The sequence below is a fragment of the Pezoporus flaviventris genome, unplaced genomic scaffold, assembly GCF_033815535.1.
Source record: "Pezoporus flaviventris isolate CSIRO_AGI_PZ_B2104156 unplaced genomic scaffold, CSIRO_AGI_Pfla_v1 ptg000013l, whole genome shotgun sequence".
Taxonomy (NCBI): domain Eukaryota; kingdom Metazoa; phylum Chordata; class Aves; order Psittaciformes; family Psittacidae; genus Pezoporus; species Pezoporus flaviventris.
Window position 1 is genome coordinate 33,675,373 of NW_026892561.1, and position 20,145 is coordinate 33,695,517.

Sequence of the window (20,145 nt, forward strand, 5' to 3'; positions counted from 1 at the left end):
GAAAAAAAAAAAAAAAAATTACAAATATAACATTTTTTTTTTTATAACAAAGTACTTTCTCTGCAGTCAATCAGTCAAAGGCTCTTCAGCATTTTGGTGCACACAAGGACTCCCTGAAGTCAGCCAAGGAAAGCTCACTCCCTTGCGCACCTCACACTCTACAAGCGGCTCTTTCTTTGGTTTACCTAGTGTTCCAGCCAGCCAGATGCTCTTGCCTTTTAAAGAAAGATTAGATTTGTTTAGGAATAGTTTGTCCAATTACATCAGTGAGTCTTTATGAGTAACAAGTCAAAGACTGAACTCTGCAGGAGTTACTAGGAACTAGCTGTTCAGCAACAGACTTCCATAGTTTTAGTTACCACCTCTTAAAAATGTTATTTTTCACATTAATCAGGACTTACATGAGATTATTGCTAAATCCATGACCTAGCATTACATTTAAGAGCTAACATTTTTTGAACTGTAATACTGGAATTGCATAGTTTCCTCCGAAATACTTGAATGGTAGCCTTTCCTCACATTTTTCTGTAAGAAAAATGAAACAGACCATTGTCAAATATAGAAACAAAGTTGTCTAACTTGAGGCTAAATAACCCAGACCTATACCAAAGCTCATTTCACTACAATTTGATTACTGAAAGAAAGCTTTCACATTTCAGACATCGTTGTGTAGGAAGCTAAAGTCTTAGCTTTTGTCTCAAGCTACTCACTGAGCATCTTAGACAGGAGCATGTAGTACATAGCTCATGGGTTCAAATAAACAGACAGATGGTTCTTCATGAGCATCATGTGTGATAGGAGGAGGAGCTTAAGCCGAGCATTTTAAAAATAGGATCTGTGTTTGCAGAAAAGCATGGTGCATCACTCTGCTTCTGCTGTGGTACTTGTCAGTACTGGAAACAAAGTTTTGTGTACCAGGAGAGGAGATTCCATGTATTTCTGCTTTTGCAAGTAGGGCAAGACGCTATTTCAACACGCTTCTGTGTGCCATTGTTGATAAATAGGAACAGTAATTATCAGGTAGCTGCAAAAAGATAAAATTAAAAAAATCATGCATCATAATATGCCTTCTTCTCTGCTTACTAGGTTGACTCATTTTCTTCATTAGATTTTTAATTACCAGTGGTGAGACTTGATTTCTGAGAACAAGCATATATTTAGCATTTTAATCAGAGGTTGATTTCCTGGCTATTTGAAGCAAACAGAGTTCTTAAAATAATTATCTCATTGTTCTATTCCCAGTTATTAAAACCTCTACTTTGTTACTAATACCTGAGCGCCTAGTTTGGAGAGATATTTATTCCTTAAACTAAAGTCATCAGCTTTTGGCCGTAACTTAGCCAAGTCATCTTCATTTTGACGTCTGAGTTTCTCTTGTTCTTCTGCTCTGGAAAAGAAAATTGGTTTAAGATATTTGCACTGAGGAGTGCAAACCCAAGCAACTTCTCTTGTGTATGCAGTTTTATTTTTAATAACTAGAATATTCTTGTAAAATTATAGATGAATACTGGATATCAGATTAAGTGAGACTAAGATGTGTATGGATTACTCTAATTCAGTGTAAAAAAGGAGAGAGGCTGTTTTCTGCAGTTTCCTTTTATTTAGATTGCAAGACTTTGGTAGAAAGGTAAACTTTTTGGTTTTCACAGATTACAATGTGCTCAGTGAGCTTTTCCAACAATTTTTACTATTTCTTTATTAAACAAGCTTTGACTCCTTAAAATAAAGATTACAATACAAAAAGAATCAACTGTCAAAAATGCAAATAAAAGACTGCTCAGCAGTCTTCAGAATTAACAGCAGTCTCCTACAAAAGTATTTGACCAGAGCATAATAGCTCTTTTCCCATACAAGTCTTAAAGAGAAACTCAAATGAAGCTCTAAATACATTCTGCTTAAGACAATGGTTTGTGTTAAGACAGTGATAAAGGCAATAAGTGACCCGTTTTTAAGCTCTGTAAGGCAATGAACCTTACTACAGAACATTAAATGCTATTACATTTAGAATTCTCAACCCTCAAGATGATAGTGCTGCGCATAAAAGACACTTTCGTGCTAGCCTTTATCTTAAGATGAACATGTTTGTCTCAGATTGCAGACTACCCTCTCCAATGACAGAGCTTAAACAGTGCAAAACGCTATAAACCCACTCTGTTCAAACTAAGAGATAACTTGGTATTGGTTAAAACTGATTACAAAGCATAAAATTCAGCCATTTACTGTAAACCCCCCTTGCATGTTAGTGGTTTTTCCAAAGAGCTAGTGTGCAGTGACCAAACTACACAACACTACAATTCTTCAAGTTGTCATGATGCTGATCAAATGCTCCCCACTTCTGGATGATATTTGCTATTCAAATTTCTTTTCTGAAAAAAATATTGTAATAAAAATTACTGAAAATATTGTTCTAAAGCACTATATCCCACAGCATACACAAATACAAAGCCATCTTTCATAGTAAATACTGGAAGTGTTACACATCTCACACAGGCCAGACAGACTGATAAACAGCTCTGCTTGGACAGAGAACTCCTCCTGGGTGCAAGGCTTTGGGGTTTGTTGGTGCATTTGCATTAAAAACTGCCTGTGACCTTTTTACTCGAGGATGACGTTCATCACAACTAAGCTAGGACACTCACCAGGTCTGGTGAGGTTTTAGTTTCCTTGAGTTTTCCTCAAGACTACTGTATAAAAAGCCCACAAATTAGGACAAAAAAAAAAAAATTCACATTAAACCCCACAAGTCACCTAACTAGACCTTACTGACAGGCGTTTTGATTTTTGTTTCAAGTCAACCCCAGTTCCCTTAGCCATTCCTCATCAGACTTGTGCTTCAGGCCCTTCACCAGCTTTGCTGCCCTTCTCTGAATATGCTCCAGCACCTCAGTGTCTCTCTTGCAGCGAGGGGCCCAGAACCGAAGACAGTATTCAAGGTGTGGCATCAAAGTGCTGAGTGCAGGGGGACGATCACTGCCCTGGCCCTGCTGGCCACGCCATTTTTGATACAGGCCAGGGTGCTGTTGGCCTTCTTGGCTGCCTGGGCACAAACTGGCTCATGTTCAGTGGCCGTCAGCACCCCCAGGTCCTTTTCCACCAATACATAATTAAGTACATATGTTAAGTACATAATGGAGAAACTGGAGCAGAAGAATCTTTTGTTTCACCTTTAAGGTGACATCTGAATGGACTTTGCCATACAATGCTTTTCCCTTCCTCTTCCCCTGATACAAGGCAATTATTCTGAAACCCTTGACTCCCTTGTACAGCAGTCCATATGCATCAAGAGCTTTACCCTCATTTAGCATTCTCAGATAGCAAAAAAAAAAAAAAAGAAACAAGTATACTTTCTACTGTGCAGAGCGGATAAACTTAGGAGCTATCCCAACAGCAAGGGACTGATACCTTCATGTTTGATCAAGCAACACTTAAAAAGCAATACTACTCCATTCCAGCAGTTAGGGCTATGCACAGCAAAGGACCTTTAACACGTCACCCATGTTTTGTCAAGACCAAGGAAGAGAACTTTGCAAGTTACTATTCTGAAGTGTCACTTTCTTTATTTTCTGTAGAGAAGGAAGTAGGACGTACAAGTCTCCCACAGAATGAAATCTGCTTAATTGGATGAACAGTTGAAATTTGCCTATTTCGACAATTTCTGCCCTAAGAACACCTCAAGTGCTCCATCTCCTTTTAAAGGAAGTGGATTCCACATTATTGAAATACCAGCCCCATTTTCTTTCTAAAAATTTGAATTCTTTCACAGTAATCAACAATATCTGACAGAAATCTGATCACAAACTGTTTCATATTAGCATAGCAATTTAGACTCAAGTCACAGTTTTCAGAGACAAGCTGAATTAAGACTACTAAATAAGATAGCAACAGGAGCATGCTGAAACTGAAGGGTAAGTGACTGAAGTGCAGTTTCTTCTGAAGAGAAATCTAGCTTTTAATGACACTTCAAAAAAAGTTGGTCTATGCATTACCTAACATTAAATCCAGGTCACGTTTGCTGCTAACTGGGCCAGTTGCACACCATAAATGAAGTGCATTTTTAAATAAGCAATACAACATTTTTTAAACACACTTCAGTTCCACTCAGTTGGAAGGCCACTAAAACAAAGAAGATAGCAAGGAAGAGTGCCAGGAAAGGACACCTGGTTAATTGCTACTTCCTCTAATTATCCATTTAGAGGAGGCAGGAATATGAAATCCTACTACTAACCGGTAAGAAAGAAAATAACATTCAGTACAAATGTCAGACCTACAAGAGACTGACTTCAGACAGTAATCTACTTAATCACTTCAGGTTAAACATTTCCTAAGGACACTGTTCTTTATACTTACTCAGCTGCAGCTGCTTTTTGCAGTTTTTCCCTTTTCTTCGCAGACCAGTTGAGATCACCACCTGCAACAGAAGTAGAATACACTTGAAACTTTTAAAATTGGTCTTTTTGTATTGTATCTTTGGTATCATACCTCTCTACAGAAGTTCTCTGAGCACTTTACAGAAGAAATCAGCAGAGTAATTACACAAAAGTAGAAACTGAGGTAAAGAGCAACGTTTTCATAATCATCTGAGCACGCAAATTCAGAACCCAAACTAAGCTCTCCAACCTGATCCAGTTTTCTGTTGAATAACAATGAAGTTTCTCTACAACTCACCATAACACTCCTGAAAACTAAAGAAAGTGGAAGCAACTTTGAAAAAAATAAATTAATATCCGTTCCAGGTCCTTCAGTAGTAACTGCTTCAAAAAACAGTTGAGAAAGAACACTGATATTTGAAGAAAAGTCTACAGAATTAAGTTTTCATATTTGCAGATATGCACACAGTCAAGTTTGATACACAGTTTAGAAAAAGCTGCAGAATACCCCACACATCTGTTCAAGCCAGCTGAAGGGATAGGTACCCCTGCCCTGTGACAAGGCTTCACATCACAGCAAGGTTCAGGGTGTTACACACTACAGCATTGACAAAGATGATGTTACAGAGACTGACTTCATCAAGAGATGCTCCTGGTACCAAAGCCATGAGCTATACAACACTACCTGCATATCAAGTTATCAAACTCAGCTTGATAACTTCAAGAATTATGATAAAAATAAGTATCAAGAGAAGCTGAAAACACTTGCTTACCTGTAAGGTGGTTCACAAAATACAGCATGACTACAGCTATTAGTGACACTAAAAAACAAACAAAAAAACAAAACCAAAATAACACAAAAAAAAACACAAAAAAAGAAAGAGGAGCAGTTTTAGCCGACAAATTTACAACAGAAGAACAGCTTTAACATACAACTGAGCAACAACCAAGATTTTTCATGACAGTTGTAACTAATGGGAGATTTTTGTCAGCGGCATCTCTTAACTCCTTTGGAAAATTCCATTATGCTTGTAAGTAGCATGGTAACTCAGAAAAGGTTGCTCTAGTTTTAGTTACATTAAAAACAGCCCTCAGACACAGCCTTTAAGAGTATCATTTACCTACCCTTTCACTCACTTCTCTTTTCTCAAGACATCGAAACTACTTACAATAAATCACTTCAATAAAACCACAAAACACTTCACTAGGTTTCAGTTACTTTCAACATCGCCCCAGTTGAAACCTCTACCTAACTGTAAGAAAGGAGGTATTACTGTCTTACAAGAAATATCAAGAAAAAAGCCTGATAAAGCTTCCTGAATGCACAGAATTCACTTTCAATGTTTTTAGTACTTACAGCAAACACAAGCACTGAAGAAGACTTCAAGAAACAAGTATCCTCTTGTGTCCAGAATCATCCCTGCTGCTATAGCAATAATTGCCAGACCGAGATTCTGGATGGACTGCATGCTAACACATAAACAAAGGATTACCACTGTGTAGAAATTCCTTTTTAAAGAAAACATTAATGACACTGGTCAAACAAGAAGATTAACTTCTCTCCGTTCACTATGACATATGACAGACACATGACTCTGCATTTTTGCAGGTTTCTGTGCACTGGATGGAGCTTTGAGCAACCTGGTTGGAAGGTGTCCCTGCTCATGGTGCAGGGTTGGAAGTACATGATATTTAACCCCCCTTCCAATCCTAACCATTCTATGATACTATGATCTACACAACCACATGCTCTACTACACATATGCTGAAACTACACTTCCTGCAAGATGGAACTTGGAGAAATTCGTAACCATTAACATGTAACTGCTTGATATTCAGTGGTTTAATAGTATCAGGACATAGTCACTGTAAAGCAGCACAGATGGACAAATTTAAGTACTTACAAGCCATAAGCAGTTCCCAACTGGTGTTCTGGAACAACAAAGGCCACCATGGGCCACAGGGCACAGGCAAGCAGTGAGTACGCCACTCCTAGCAAACACTGGTGTGAAATAAGAACAATTCAACAGATATTAGATGACAAGCATTTCTGCTCTAAAGTTATAACAAATGAACATATTGATTTTCCCCTTCTCCCAAAAGGGAGAAAAACAAAACAAAAAACAAACAAAAAAAACCCAACACTTAACACCTTTTGCAATATTGGTCTAAATACATATGCACATTTAGAAGGAGAAAGAAGTTTTTCCAGGAGTGACCCACAAACTAAACCCTAATTAGCATTAAGAGCCTGACTTTAATACCTAATGGAAAAGATCAATGCTGCAACTCACTAGAAAATACCTGAAAAACAAGGTCCCTATTTTTAAACACTGATACGCTGGTAAGTACTGTATTTAAGCCTGTAAACCTTAGTTCAAAAGCAATTTCTTAGTGAATCTGCCCTAGGAAGGGGAAATCAATAACAAAGCTTTTTACTGAAGTTTCCTGCTATCCAATACAGCGCATTAGAGACAGTTTAAGTAATAGTAATAAGCAGAACTACACCAAAAGAACAAGTTTCAGGAGAAAAGCAAGCATCTAGCACAGTAACCTAGCAATAGCTAGTGTAAGTAGTGTCCACAAAGCATGAGAACAGACCTCTGCAATACAGCACCATCAAAACACAGATACTGCGATGAACTAAAGACTTCTCTGAAAGGACAAGGAATTGCCACTCCATACAGACTTCCAGTCTAATCCCACCCTTCTAAGAAGCTGAACATCTCTTTGCACTAAACAGCTATAGAACTATTGCTACAGGCAGCAGCTGCCAGTCTTTTCCACCTCAAAACACACATAAATATCTAGTGCCTCTCTCCACAAAACACCAAAACCTGAAATGTTATCTTTAGGCCACAGATAGCTAATGATAGTTTTGCCTGTATTATGCATCCTTTGTTTTTTCACCGTCTTCATACTCACTTTCAAATAGTGTATCCTTCTTAAAGTTGGGGATATCAAAACAGGTTTTGAAGACTTTCTAAAGAGTCAAAGACAGTGGCTACTTATGCAAAACAATTCAGGATCAACTTTATTTCTCGTTTTATCATATATAGCTATAAGTCAGAAAGAATAGTTACCATTGCTATCCAGGGGTTCCAGAAGGTAAAAGCCAACATAATATGAGAAGCTAGTGTAGTTATTACAGCACATAAAACCCAGATGATATTCTTCCCAAGTTTATCCACCAGGAGTCCAAAGACTGGTGACATGGGTGCCGATATAATATACACAATACTACAAAAGAATAAAAATAGAGAACTGAACACTGTCTAGCCAGGGATAGCTTTAGGTGCTATACAGTACAGCTGTTTCCAGATAAAACACCATATTACCTTGTTACCTGTGAGGCCATAAGAAAAAATACACCAAAAATCCCCTGTAGCAACAGACTCCAGATTTCAAAACTCCCAAAATATCTGAGGACATGAAAACACTTGACATCCAAGGAAACAGTAACATACTCAGAGCTTTTGGAATCAGATACCACCAAGTGTTTTGTTGTTTGTTTTTATTTGTTTGGGGGTTTTCCACATCAAATATTCATCTTCAGACTAGGAAAATTTAGTTTATTTAGTGTTGCTATTAAACTGCTTTTGTTACTCAGAAGAAAACAATAGCCTTCAGACAGAGCCTTTTTTTTCTAATTCCTCAGTGTGAATATGCAAGACAATTATGCCTTGAGACATCTGAAATCTATCTATCCACTTAATACAAGTCACCACATACAACAGTAGATCCAAAACCTCCCACATGGTCAGAGCCCAAAGATACACATCCCCCTAGAACACAGCAGCAGCACATTTACTTACTAAATCAACCACAGTATACCTGTTAATTGCACTTGCTTCTTGAGGTGAGAATTTGAATTTCTCAATAAAGAAAACCCTAAAGAAAAAAAAAAAACAGATTTAGAAAAATGCACAGACATGAAAGCAAAATTAAGCTAGACACAAAATTAAACTAAAGACACAAGAACCTAGTGTACAAGAAAATTTAAAATATATATTAAAGCTATATAGGTTTGACATTAACATCCCACCACAGAGCGTCATTTATAATTCATTTAGGAGCTTATTATCAGACTCTACAAATTTGTGTCTAAGGACTATTCAAATTACACTTTGGGGAAAACAGCCAAAGTACATAACCAACATATAACCCAATAATAAGACATTAGCAGTAAGAGTATTCTAAGAGAGTGAGAATTTTTAGAATACAGAAGGATGCACAAGCAAAAAATAGACATCTGCATTGCTGACTGCAATGTCTCTCAGACTTTTCCATCTCACTCACTATAAAACACACATTGAGCTCAAGGGATCTGTTTCTAAATCCAAATATATTCAAAAGCCATTTGATGGAGATTGTAGGTCAAGTAATGTGGCTCAAAAGGGAAACCTACATATGAATGCCCCAAGTTTCAACATGATAAATATACCAAAGTCAGCACAGTAAGAGAACTTCAGTCCAAAGCTGTAACTATATTTAAACCCCCATGTCTCAGTTAATAGCTTACACATATGGAAGGAGTTCTATACAACAGCTGTCTGCAGCTTCCCACACCAAAACTCACACCATGCTTTAAATCTGTACCAACTTTTAATCAGGAAATGGAGCATGCATTATGCTTTGGAGTTCTGACAGCTCAGCCTATGTTAAGCAATGGCATTTCCCACAAAGCTCGACAGATAAGGAAGACGTAAGAGCTGTGTTTATTTGTATCGCAAGTATAGTGAACAATGTCACAGAACTATATGACAAACCACAGCACAGACTTGCTGGGAGACCAGGGATTCTGTAGGCATCTGTGATTCTTAAATAGTAGTAGCAATAATGCTAGCATTTTCACCAGCATCTAGTTAAGCCCCTAGCCACATTCAAGGGGAATAGCTACATAAGTGGAAAATACTTACTTTCCAAGTCCAATGAAAGGAAAAACTGCTGCATAGTAACAGACACAGATTACAAATATAAGCCACAAGGACAAAGAGAAGTCCTTCACATCAGTTAGCTTAATCACTTCACCTGGAGTGAGGCAAGAGACAATACTGTTTCAGCCAGCATAAGCATAGCTAAAATTCATCCACATTGACTAAACATTAAGGTGATCACAAGTCATTACTAACGCATATATTCCTGCCACTGTCTACTCCCTTGTTTAAAATTTACACAGTCAGTTAAGAATATACAAGTGCTAAATCAACAATACCAAAGTCAAGAACAAATTGTCCCTTTTACATTAAGCTGAATGTACGAGTTCTCTAAAGCCTCCAAAAGTCTTATGCATCAGAATTAAATACAAACCACTTTTTCAAGGAAATCTTTACCCAGCTAGCAAAATTCATGTCTGAAGTTTCATGTTAAATGCTCTTACCTGGACCTCAAATTGAGTTTATTTTTTTACTTAGTCTGAATTCTCTCACATGGAAAACTCAAAACACCACATGCTGACAGAGAACAGCTGCATGGTTTTGCACACCTACAAAATTCTAGACACAATGATGCAGATCAAATTGTTGTGAAGTGGGAAGCTCTCCGCATGCTTTATAAATAAAGCAGATTACAGTGCATCTGCCTGTAAACTGGTGTTTAAAACTCTGAAACTTCCTACTGATATTAAAAGGAACTAAAAATTATTATTAAAGACAACTGCAGAAAAAGACACAGCAGCCACTGAATTACCTAAAACACAAACCTGCACAGTGCACAGAGTGTAACTGAAAGGGTTTGCTCTAGAATGAAGCTGAAGGTAGGTTCAGCCACACCACGCTCCCACTCACCTGTTTTCCCTTGCTCTTTAGAAAGGAGCTTCTCTGCTCTCTTGTCCAGATAAGCAAGGATTAATGCACACATCAGTGAAAAGAGACATGTTACGCCACCTGCAAGAAGGCAATGCGACATGTTTAGTTGTTGAGTCAAGCAGCAATTCAGCTTTATGCACAACTAGCTTAGCATACCTTTACATATCTAACAAAAACTAGGTTTAACACCAGCTTCTCTTATATGTAAGACTTAATAGCTATACAACTCAAAGAATAAGGTGTAAATACTGAAGCCTACCACATGAGACATCTACCTTTGACTGGATTACAAACATGTAACTACATTCATTTTCTTTAAAATATTTATTTAAAACATTACCACCACTCCCACTCAGCACAGCCAAGCTCCTTATCTGCACCCTGTAATAAGAGAAAAAAACCTGTGCCTTGTTACCAGCACCAGGCCCTCAATACCCACAGCTGAAGGAAAAGATCCAAAGGCAGTGGAAATTTCACTTTTACACATCAGACAACTACATGCAAGCTTTGACATGATACCCTTCAGAAGTATTTTTCAAGTCTGTCCCTTACTCAAAGCACATGAAGTGTTTCATCTCCATAAGATATAAACCTGAGTTTGGCAAATAATCACACAACATTATAGCAGATGCAGTAATCATACACTCTGTATAAGAATATTAGCCATCGATACAAACAGTATTTGAACTGCTCTTCCTAGTCTCAAGCATACGCATCCTACTTTCAAGTTAGTGAGAAAACATTAACATGTATGCATTCTGTTAACATTCACAGGCCCAAAATAGCAGATGACATCAATTCGAAGTATTACTGACCTATCATGAGAGTTAACCCAAGAGTACTGGGACCAGTATACCCCAGAAGAGCTCGAACTCTAGAGTATATCCATCCCATGATATTCATGTTCACTGTGCTTCCCTAGGCAGAACAGATTCATGTGAACAATTATGCATTTCACAATCCTATTAATTCAAAAGGAACATTAGGCAAACTGCTTATGGAACACTGTTTCAAACAAACAGGTAAGACGCTACGCAGGGATCATAAACTATCAGCACCAAACATAAAATTATTTCCTGCTGTTTTGGTCACTTTTGTAACAAATTCATCATTGTAACAACAATATACCATCACAAACTGAAATTTTATAGAACTGTGTTTCAACAGAGATATTAAAGTGACATAAAATCCACATCATACACTGTGTTGGCTCAGAAACTAATTTAATTAAATTTAGTATCTCATGTTAAAGTAAACAGGATTGCCACCTGACAGGCACCAGGAAGAAGCACCTTCCCCCAACTCCCTTCTGTCCCTAGAAAAGGTGTCCATAGCTCCAAAATGAAGGCTAACAAGACAGTTAACTGCAGCTCAGCTGAGATGCAACAACTGATAGTTAGCAACAGCCTGACCCAGCTGTGACTATCTAACTCTCTTTTGCTGAGGCAAATAACCTGCAGTGGTTTAAGATACCACAAGCTGCTGGAGGAGCCCTAACAGAAGAGGGATGTCTCTGCTCTCTTCATTCCCAGCCTGGTATATTAGTGTAAACCCAGCTCTAGCAGCAGTTTAAGTGCTTGTACCAACAATCAATCTGATGAAAAACAGCAATGTGACTGTCCCACCCAGCAGTCTATATTAATAACACCACCAGTCTTCTAAAGAAGTTTGACAGGTTCTAAGAAATCTTATTAAACCATTTCCTTGTGTATCCTTTGCCTATTTACTACAAAAACTACTCAGAAGCATTAGAAATGCTGTTTCCCACCTGTCTCACTGCCCATACAAACCGCACACCCTAAGGTCTACAAATTAAAGCTACACAGTTTTACACTTACAATTCTGGCCATGCTTAGCTGTAATCCAAACACAAGATTTAACTCCTTGCCTTTAAACCAGCTGACTGCATACGTGTTTTGTGCCACTGCTAAGGACTCTCCACCTATTCTAAAAAAGGAAGGCACAAAAGAAAACACATTAACTGCAACAGGCAAAGCAATAGGAAGCAGTCCATCAGCTGCTGGCAATTCCAAAATGACTATTTCAGAGAAATATATCTGTGTGTAAGTAGATCTAATGCATATATAGAAGACAACAGAATTCTTAAAAGGCAATTCAAAAAAAGAATTGCAAGGTCTTAAGAATAATTGAGAGTACAAGGTATCTTAAGTAGTCTTGAACCAATTATAATTGCCTTTGGTCATTTAGAGAAATTAAATCAGTAAGCAGCAGTTTATAATTTCTCTTCTGCAGTGTTATAAAACCTGACCTAAATGAAACCAAAAGCAGGCATCTTACCTGGAGTCAGAATTTCATAGAGTCATCTGCCCACCCCCCAGTTCAGTTGGTCAGATTTTGTAACATTTTCATGCTCTGGCACATTTACACCTAGGAGGTTTTTCTTCTCACATTTGCTGCCACTGTAGCAGCCCTGTTGTATTTGCTGTTGCTTTCCTGAGTCTAAAGACTCAGGAAAGTAAGAATTAAAAAGAGGAGTAACACAGTTTTATCAGCTTACTGAATGTACTATTTTTTCTGTTTTCTAACTTCAGACTAGACTGGGAACACAACTGAAGATCTTGCATACCTCAACTTTATAGATGCCTCAATATCCAGCGATTTTGTCTCCGAGCGTACACATGGTAGTGGTCTCTAGGACACAAAGCCAGTCCTTACCTCAGACAGCAAATACTACGCTCTTCTAGACTTACCCGAAAATGAATCTGCCTGCATCCATCAGCCAGAAAGTATTAAGGAGTGCTCCCAAAGCAAAAACTACCTGGCAAACAAGTGTTTAAGGAAAAATCTTGATTTTATATTTGAAGTATGGAACAAAGCAGAACCATCTCAAAACAGATACAAAAATGCTCTTTCTTTCCCAGATCTGCACAAATACTTCACACCCACTTCATTCCTAGCTTATAGCCTTTGCTCCCTTGGCCTTGTTCATCATTCAGCTGGCTAAACGATATCCAACCTGACCCACCCTGAAACTTAGCTTAGAAACACCTCTAAATGTTCAAGTCATGTTTCCACCATACCGTCATACCCGACCCAAATACACCTACATAGTAGTTTCACAACAAACAAATAAAACATTTGATTCCTTTACATTATTTCACTCATCTTCCAGGTCCCCTCTTCCCAGGTACCTCATCTGTTCCCAACTGCCCCAGTAAAACCCAGGGCTCACCCGTTTCATTCCTCTTCACCTGCCTACTCCCATCTGAAATACCCACCACTACACAAAAGGCCATCTGGGCTTTTTCTCCCCAGCCCCAGTAAAGAACCTTCAGACAAGCATCACCCTTCACCCTCTCATTTGCACTTACCTGCCCAGCACAAACGAAGATACTAAATATTATAGTGCCCAACCTGTAAGGAAATTAAAATCACTTAATGCATAGCTAGAACCTTTTTTCCCTATAAGACACTACATTAGACCTACAGCAAGGGAACAAGTGGAACTAATATGCAATAAAAGATCCCTGTAATAAATGCTACAACTTGACAGCTTCCTTAAAAAAATGGTAGTACAGGATGCCATTTTTGAAGGAACTTTATTTAAGAGAAGGAAGCTCATTTATGCCAGTGGAATTTCCAAGATCATGTGAAAAAAGTTTGGAAAAGCTTATTATAATTTGAAAGGCATTATTATAATTTGAAAAACTCTGTATTACACAGCCTATACTTCACATGCACTTTAAGTTTTACCACCCATTGAAGGTAAGTGACACTATGATCACACCTACCGTATTCCAAAAGCTCTGTCTATCAGAAAACCTCCAAAGAAGCAGAGAACCACATTAGGCCAGGAATACCAGGCATAGAGTGCCATGAACTGAGCTGTGTTCACCTTCATATCCTACATAAAGGAGGGAGGAATTAAAAAAAAGTACTTACTCTCAAGGTAATTACAGGGACACCGAACAAGTATCTAAGCAAAGCTACTTAAGGAGCAGCAGCACGTTGTCCGACCCCGCCGCTGCCCGTGCTTCCCTCACCCCGTAACCCCGTTCTGGCCGAAGGCAGCCACTCACCCGTTGAACCTGCGTTTGGAGAGCCGCTGGATTGTCGTAGCAGAAGTAGCTGCCTGCAAAGAGAAGGGGATGCCTCAGAGCCCTGCCCCCAGTACCACAGGCACCCGCACGCCCCCGCCGCCACCCACCGAAGCCCAGGAAGCACATGAGCGTGAGGACAATGAGCCGGTGCGGCAAGCACCGCGGGTCGCAGGCGGAGGGCAGGGAACGGACGGGCTCCGCAGAACCGCCGCCATCGTCACCACCGACGGAACCCAGCAGCGACCGCTCCTCCTCGGCCATCGCAGCCGCCGTCACGTGATCTGCACACACGTGATCTCCCCGTGGCTCACGTGTCACGTTTCCATGGTAGCGGTCCGGCGGTGGGACTAAACCTGCTCCTGAGCTAAACAGGAGCCTAACAGCGGCAAAAAACTCCTTCAAATGCCCCCAAAGCAAACCCCTAAACAGACTTAATGGTATGGTGAGAGCATCAGCTACAGAAACCGTGCCCAGCATCGCAGCAATGACAAAACCTTATCTTAGGCACGCAGCTGGTGGGACATTATTCCAGGTTTCAGCACCTGTAGCCTCCTATTCTATGTAAAAGCATGTTAAGGGCAGGCCTGTCACTGACAAACGGCGAGCGAGGTCTGTGGAGAACGGTGCCTCTCTGCCCTCCGGCTGATTAAAGCCATAAAACCCGGGAGGTGTGTTTCGTTTTCCTGCTGGCAGATTGCCCATCCCGCGTGCTGCCTGTCTGGAGCTGGAGGTGCCAAGGAATAACGGCAGCCAGCACTTCGGCCCTGATATGTCCTGGCCTCCTCCACAGTTTCACCTGGCTTTCTCCTCCCATGATTAAGCTTCGGCTTTTTACCCCAGTATTTTTCTTGAGACACTCAAGAAGAATAAACCTCTTGTAACAGGTCTCAAACTCAAAAAACCCAACCACCACCACCACCACCCCCCAAATAAATAAAATACTAAAATAAAAACAAAAGTAAAGTAAAAAGAAAGGTTAAGGGGTACATTGCAATAATCCTGTAATAAGCACACAGATGCAAAAGCTTGTAAAATTTCTTCATTGTCCCCCGTCCCGTCCCCCCGTCCCGTGTCCCCCCCCCCCCCCCCCCCCCCTTTTGGATAGTGAAGTCTTTTACTTTTTACTTTACTTTTTACTTTAGGTCCTAAAAGGTATTCCCATATTAGAGAAATCCTTGAAAAAGCTATTTATTCAATATAAAAAAGTCCAGTCTTCCATCAAATTTTATCTTCTTACACCAAAGATGACCTGAACCCACCAACTGAGGGATGGTGCTTTTTGATTAAAACATGTTCTTAATGATGGCAGAAATATTTGTTATTTAAGCCAAAGGATTTATTTACCTTTTCAGAGTGATAGAAAAAAGTGTCAAGTCTTATCTGAAATGACATGAACCAATATGTCCACCTTCCAGCTACTCAGTCATTAGTTCTATCTGCAACCATTCAAGAAAGTAAAATAAGTTTTCAAAACACGCTGGAACCATGTGCCTGTAGCGCAAACAAGCTCTGTCACAAACTACTATGGGGCATAAAATGCTTACTATTCACTTGACACACGTTTTTTTAACAGAACTGTCAAAAGATAACTATGTTGTGAAATAATAGTGTCACATTTCCAACTGCCCTGAACTAGTCTAGATTTCTTGAAATCAGAACAGCTCTTTCAGTTTAATATAGTCGCTTTTAAAAAACATGGTCTTAAACAGCAAGGCTTCCTTGCGGGAGCACCCACGCAACAAACCTGAGGGTTTCATTGCCGCTTGAGGGAGCTCAAAGGTAATGCGTGAACGTGCAGATCACCTTGAGTTTCATAGCGGGCATAATTAAAAGGAAATAGTTTATATACACAGATAAAGGGGATAACTTTGGAAAACGAAGTTATATGTAGCGAAGCCTACGTAAATATAGTCTTTTTTTTTTCCTAGCTAACCAGCCCAATTATTCCAGGAGACCGTTGTCATACCACCCAGTACTTTTCCAGGTCTCTGTGATCCCCAGAACATTATTTGTTCATGCACACACTCTGGTTTCCCTCCAGGACACAAATACGGCTGTTGCAAAAAGCCAGAGCCCCCAGACTACACTCCCACTGTCATTCTCAGTAAGAAAACGCTGAGAAGCCTCAGGACACATCTGGATCCCTTATTGATACGGGTGAAGGGAGCCCCAGCCCACCCTGATCATGAAATACAGAGCCAGAGTCAAAAGAACTGACTTCTCTATGGCTGACAGCTGCTTCTTCATTATTTTGATTATTTTGAGCATAATCTTAAATCACAGGTATTTCAGAGGCATTATACTGTAAGTCAAGAAAGATAACCCTCACAACAAGAAACAAAACAGCCTATGCTATAAAATTCCAGGTAGTTGTACCCAGCAAAGTTCAACTCAACAAATCTGTAGAGTCCCAGATTAGTATCATCAGAAACATGTCCCTGTAACTATTTCTAAATGTCAGTTCAGAAGGCACAAGTAAATTCAGAGAAGTAGTAGTTAAAGCTGGAAGAGAGGTAACCAGCACACACTCAGAGGAGCCATTTTAATGCCTTATCACTGCTTAAGCAGTAATACTTCGATTTTATTATTTAAAGTATAATACTTTCATATTGATTTCAAATAAACCTAACATGTAACTTTCATGGGCAGTGACATAATGCCAGCACTTTGACGAAAGGACCCCACACAAACTATCTTCTGTAACTTTGGATCAATTGTATCAGTGAGGATATTTAAAGGATATTTAAAATCCCAGATTTCATCTCCTAGGGCTCAAAAAGGCTTTCTATCTCCATAATCATAGTAATAGGAAAACCACATAGTGAGTAGACCTATTAAACTGCAATTTCTCATGTAGGATGATAATATTATGGCCCAGATTCAGCTGTGTATGCCAATGGAAAGCATAGAAGTGAACAGCTTTCAGAGGCTTTAGGGACATCCTCACCAAAGCTCTTATTTGGTTGACTTCAATTAATCAATTAACTACCACAAAAAATTTTACAATCTTTCAAGCTGACTTGCGGATCAGGATTTTATCCTGGGCACCTCTCTTGCAGTGCTTTTTACATTAAAGACCAAAAAAATGCACTCTGCAAAAGCAGTTTTGAGAGCTTCTGACAAGCATGGTAGGTTGGCTCTGCCAAGTACCATGGCAAAGGATACCTGGAAAAATAAATACTCAGCAAAGGATATCATCTTGACTGTCTGCAAACTTAGCAGTAAAATTTTAAGCACTGGCTTGATATCTTCTTGTTCCATTCAGTTTATGGAAAACTCTAACATTGCAGTCCAAGGTTTCCTTACCGTAAGATGTCCTGTGTGCCACTGTTCCATCAACATGTAACAAACAGAAAAAGACTGTCTCCTTCCTTTTCCTGTAAAAACAGCGATAAAACAAGGCTAGATCAGCACAGGCGACCTGGAAGGTTGAATATTGTTTAGTGATTTCTCTCTAACTTTATTATTTAAACTAAAGAATACTGGGTTTGTTGTTTGTTGGGTTTGGGTTGTTTTTTTTTTTGTTGTTGTTGTTTTTTTATCCAAGTCATTACCCAAATGAACTGTACTACCCTGAAAACTTCAAGCTCATGATTTTATAATGTGTCTTGCTTTTTCATGACCTCTCTTCTGCTTGCTCTTGGGAAACCAGAGATCCACCTGAATTCACATATTCTGTGATATCCTAAGAAATAAACTAATAAGTGTTAACATCCCACTCTGCCAGTAAAGCCCTGTCATTCATTCGTAACAATTCCATTCATTCCTAAACACTTGCATTATTACCACTCTACGAACACTCTATTACTATCATACAAAACATATTCAAAGATGGAAGGATTAAACTATTTAAGCTATTAAAAAAGCTACCCAAATAATTTTAAAATTACCACTTTGTGTTACTATTAAGCAGCTTCTAATGAGCATAATTAATTCAATACCAGAATAGTGAAGGTGATAATGGTGGAAGCATTCTTCACATGGACACCGTGGCAAGTTGTAGTACCACAAAGGGTTTCTGTGCTTTCATCCATCTGTGAGGGAATTTTCATAAACCTGAAACACATGCAATTAGATTATATTTAAAATCAAATATGTCAGTGGGTTTTTCATGTTTTTTTCATGGCTGTGTGCTTAAATATTTCATATTAAGCAAGACTGGATTGGTACTTTATCTTGTTCAGTATAACGTAGGACTCTTTACAGTACAGTAAGAAATTACGGTCATGTATCTGGAATATTGAACAGGAGAAAAAGAATATTTTCCCATTTGCTATTTCAAAATGCTTGCCACACCACCCCTCTCTTCCCAGTCACTTCTGTCTTCACCTTGGATATGACCTTGCTGTTTCCTGAAGCTTAATGGCTGTAATGTGCAGTGTGAGTTAAGGCTAAGACGATTCTCAAATGCATTGCAGGTGAGTGTTTATGTCACAAATAAATACAGCAGATTACTCTTAAACTCATACTTTAAAATGTTTATTACAGATGCAATTTCTGTCTTAACATAAATCAAAGTACTTAAAGTGCCATATGATACCAAATGCTTAGTTTAACAGCATAAAATTGAGTAAAAACTGTATATAGTACTTTATAGGTGCTATAAAATTCTTGTGCTTGTGGTCTCACCTTTTTGCATTGCCCAGATCAATCAAGTCCACTGAACACTCTTGGTAGTAAATACTCACGTGAAACAACAATTAGCTTTCAGAGTTTAGTTCTTCTAAGTTATTACTTTCTTCAGTGAACATGCTTCAAAATGTGACAAAATTGCAAAGAAGCAGGAACTGCATTTAACATGATTAAATTTACTTCACCATCATTAGACTATTACCCATTCTCTGAAAGAATCCTGTGCTTTGCCTCCAACATTCATTAGCGACTTATTATGAAAGATCTGTCATACATAGGCATGCAAACATTTTTTGAATCACTTCATGTGGTAATGAATGTGTTATTATAAAGCCCTCCATCTCCTGCATTCTTCCTGTCTCACTAAAATATTATTGGACTTGTGTACAATCTCCTTAAGACATGTCTCATTTCTGTAAACAGCTGGGAAAAGGCTGAGAAAGCATTTTTGCATCATAAATCTATCTGAGACCAAAGATCTTGGCCTAAGGAACCTCTTGAGATTTGAAAGGATACTTTGCCGAAGCAAACACCTCCTCCCTTCTCAGCTGAGTCAAACAGCACTGAGCTTGGTGGATTTATTGCTCCTTTTTCTAAGCACACTCATCAGAAAGATTGTTCTTTGTATTTTCCAAAATTACTTAAACCCCCTAGCTCTTCCCTAAGGCAAAGTGGGTACTAGGCTGTATCTCTAATAGCCAAATCTGCTCAGGCAATGTGTAAAAAAATACCTGCAGTGAGAGTAGAAGAGCATCATTAACTATGTGTGGCTTCTCAGCCGAGCCAGTACTCTCATGAGGGTTTCTTTTTAGTATTACTATCTGGGTACTTTGACGTAGTAGGATGTAAAGAAAGAATCAGAGCAGACTGCTATAATACCTGCTAATTAACTTAATATTAAACTTCCTGTGAACTGGCTATCATTTGAAATAAGGCGATGCCAGAGACCTCTAAACCTTCACGTGCCATTCCCTTTCTGGACCACATTGCCCTGACTGCCTGGTTTCAGTGCCCAGGGATCTGTTTGCTCTGGTTTCCAGCACTGACCCTTCCTAGAGAGATGGGTACATGAATGCCTGCACTTCAATGGGCACTCATGTACCAACACAGACCAAAGTGAGGGACACTCACCAGGTGGATGCTCACTGCCTGAGCCCCAGGGACAGGCAGAAAGACAGGTACTGGCTTCCATGGAAGTCACATGGGCCAAAGCATCACTAAGTCGTGTAGCTCTAAATGTGGTGGCCGCTGTACATATATGTAATAACTTCCCCCTCC

The 20,145-nt window shown here is 39.1% G+C and overlaps 1 protein-coding gene across 3 annotated transcripts; it reads right to left on the reverse strand.

The window, feature by feature from the left end:
- Window positions 1–710: 710 nt before the first annotated feature.
- On the reverse strand, window positions 711–14,531 carry MFSD1 (major facilitator superfamily domain containing 1). Of its 3 annotated transcripts, XM_061452633.1 has the most exons (17): window positions 14,343–14,531; window positions 14,215–14,267; window positions 13,927–14,039; window positions 13,507–13,549; window positions 12,886–12,953; window positions 12,013–12,121; window positions 10,990–11,092; window positions 10,154–10,252; window positions 9,287–9,398; window positions 8,202–8,258; window positions 7,451–7,607; window positions 6,272–6,369; window positions 5,725–5,837; window positions 5,141–5,188; window positions 4,348–4,408; window positions 1,273–1,387; window positions 711–1,024 (listed from the first exon to the last, which is right to left on the reverse strand). In XM_061452633.1, exons 1-17 carry the CDS (start codon window positions 14,494–14,496, stop codon window positions 965–967), a joined length of 1,563 nt encoding a protein of 520 aa, XP_061308617.1. In that variant the 5' UTR covers window positions 14,497–14,531; the 3' UTR covers window positions 711–964. The 3 variants fall into 3 exon arrangements, with proteins under 3 accessions (XP_061308617.1, XP_061308618.1, XP_061308619.1); XM_061452634.1 differs by lacking the exons at window positions 711–1,024; window positions 1,273–1,387 and adding an exon at window positions 1,581–2,366 and having other exon boundaries at window positions 14,343–14,530; XM_061452635.1 differs by lacking the exons at window positions 711–1,024; window positions 1,273–1,387 and adding an exon at window positions 2,522–3,563 and having other exon boundaries at window positions 14,343–14,530.
- Between the last annotated feature and the right edge of the window lie 5,614 nt (window positions 14,532–20,145).

Bases quoted from the DNA above. Each gene is read 5' to 3' on its own strand.
- MFSD1 (XM_061452633.1), bottom strand. From the start codon at position 14,496: ATGGCCGAGGAGGAGCGGTCGCTGCTGGGTTCCGTCGGTGGTGACGAT. The intron at 14,268-14,342 runs GTGGGTGGCGGC...TTCTCTTTGCAG, and splicing joins CATGTGCTTCCTGGGCTTCG to GCAGCTACTTCTGCTACGAC. The intron at 6,370-7,450 runs GTAACTATTCTT...ATTTCACACCAG, and splicing joins GGAACCCCTGGATAGCAATG to TGTTTGCTAGGAGTGGCGTA.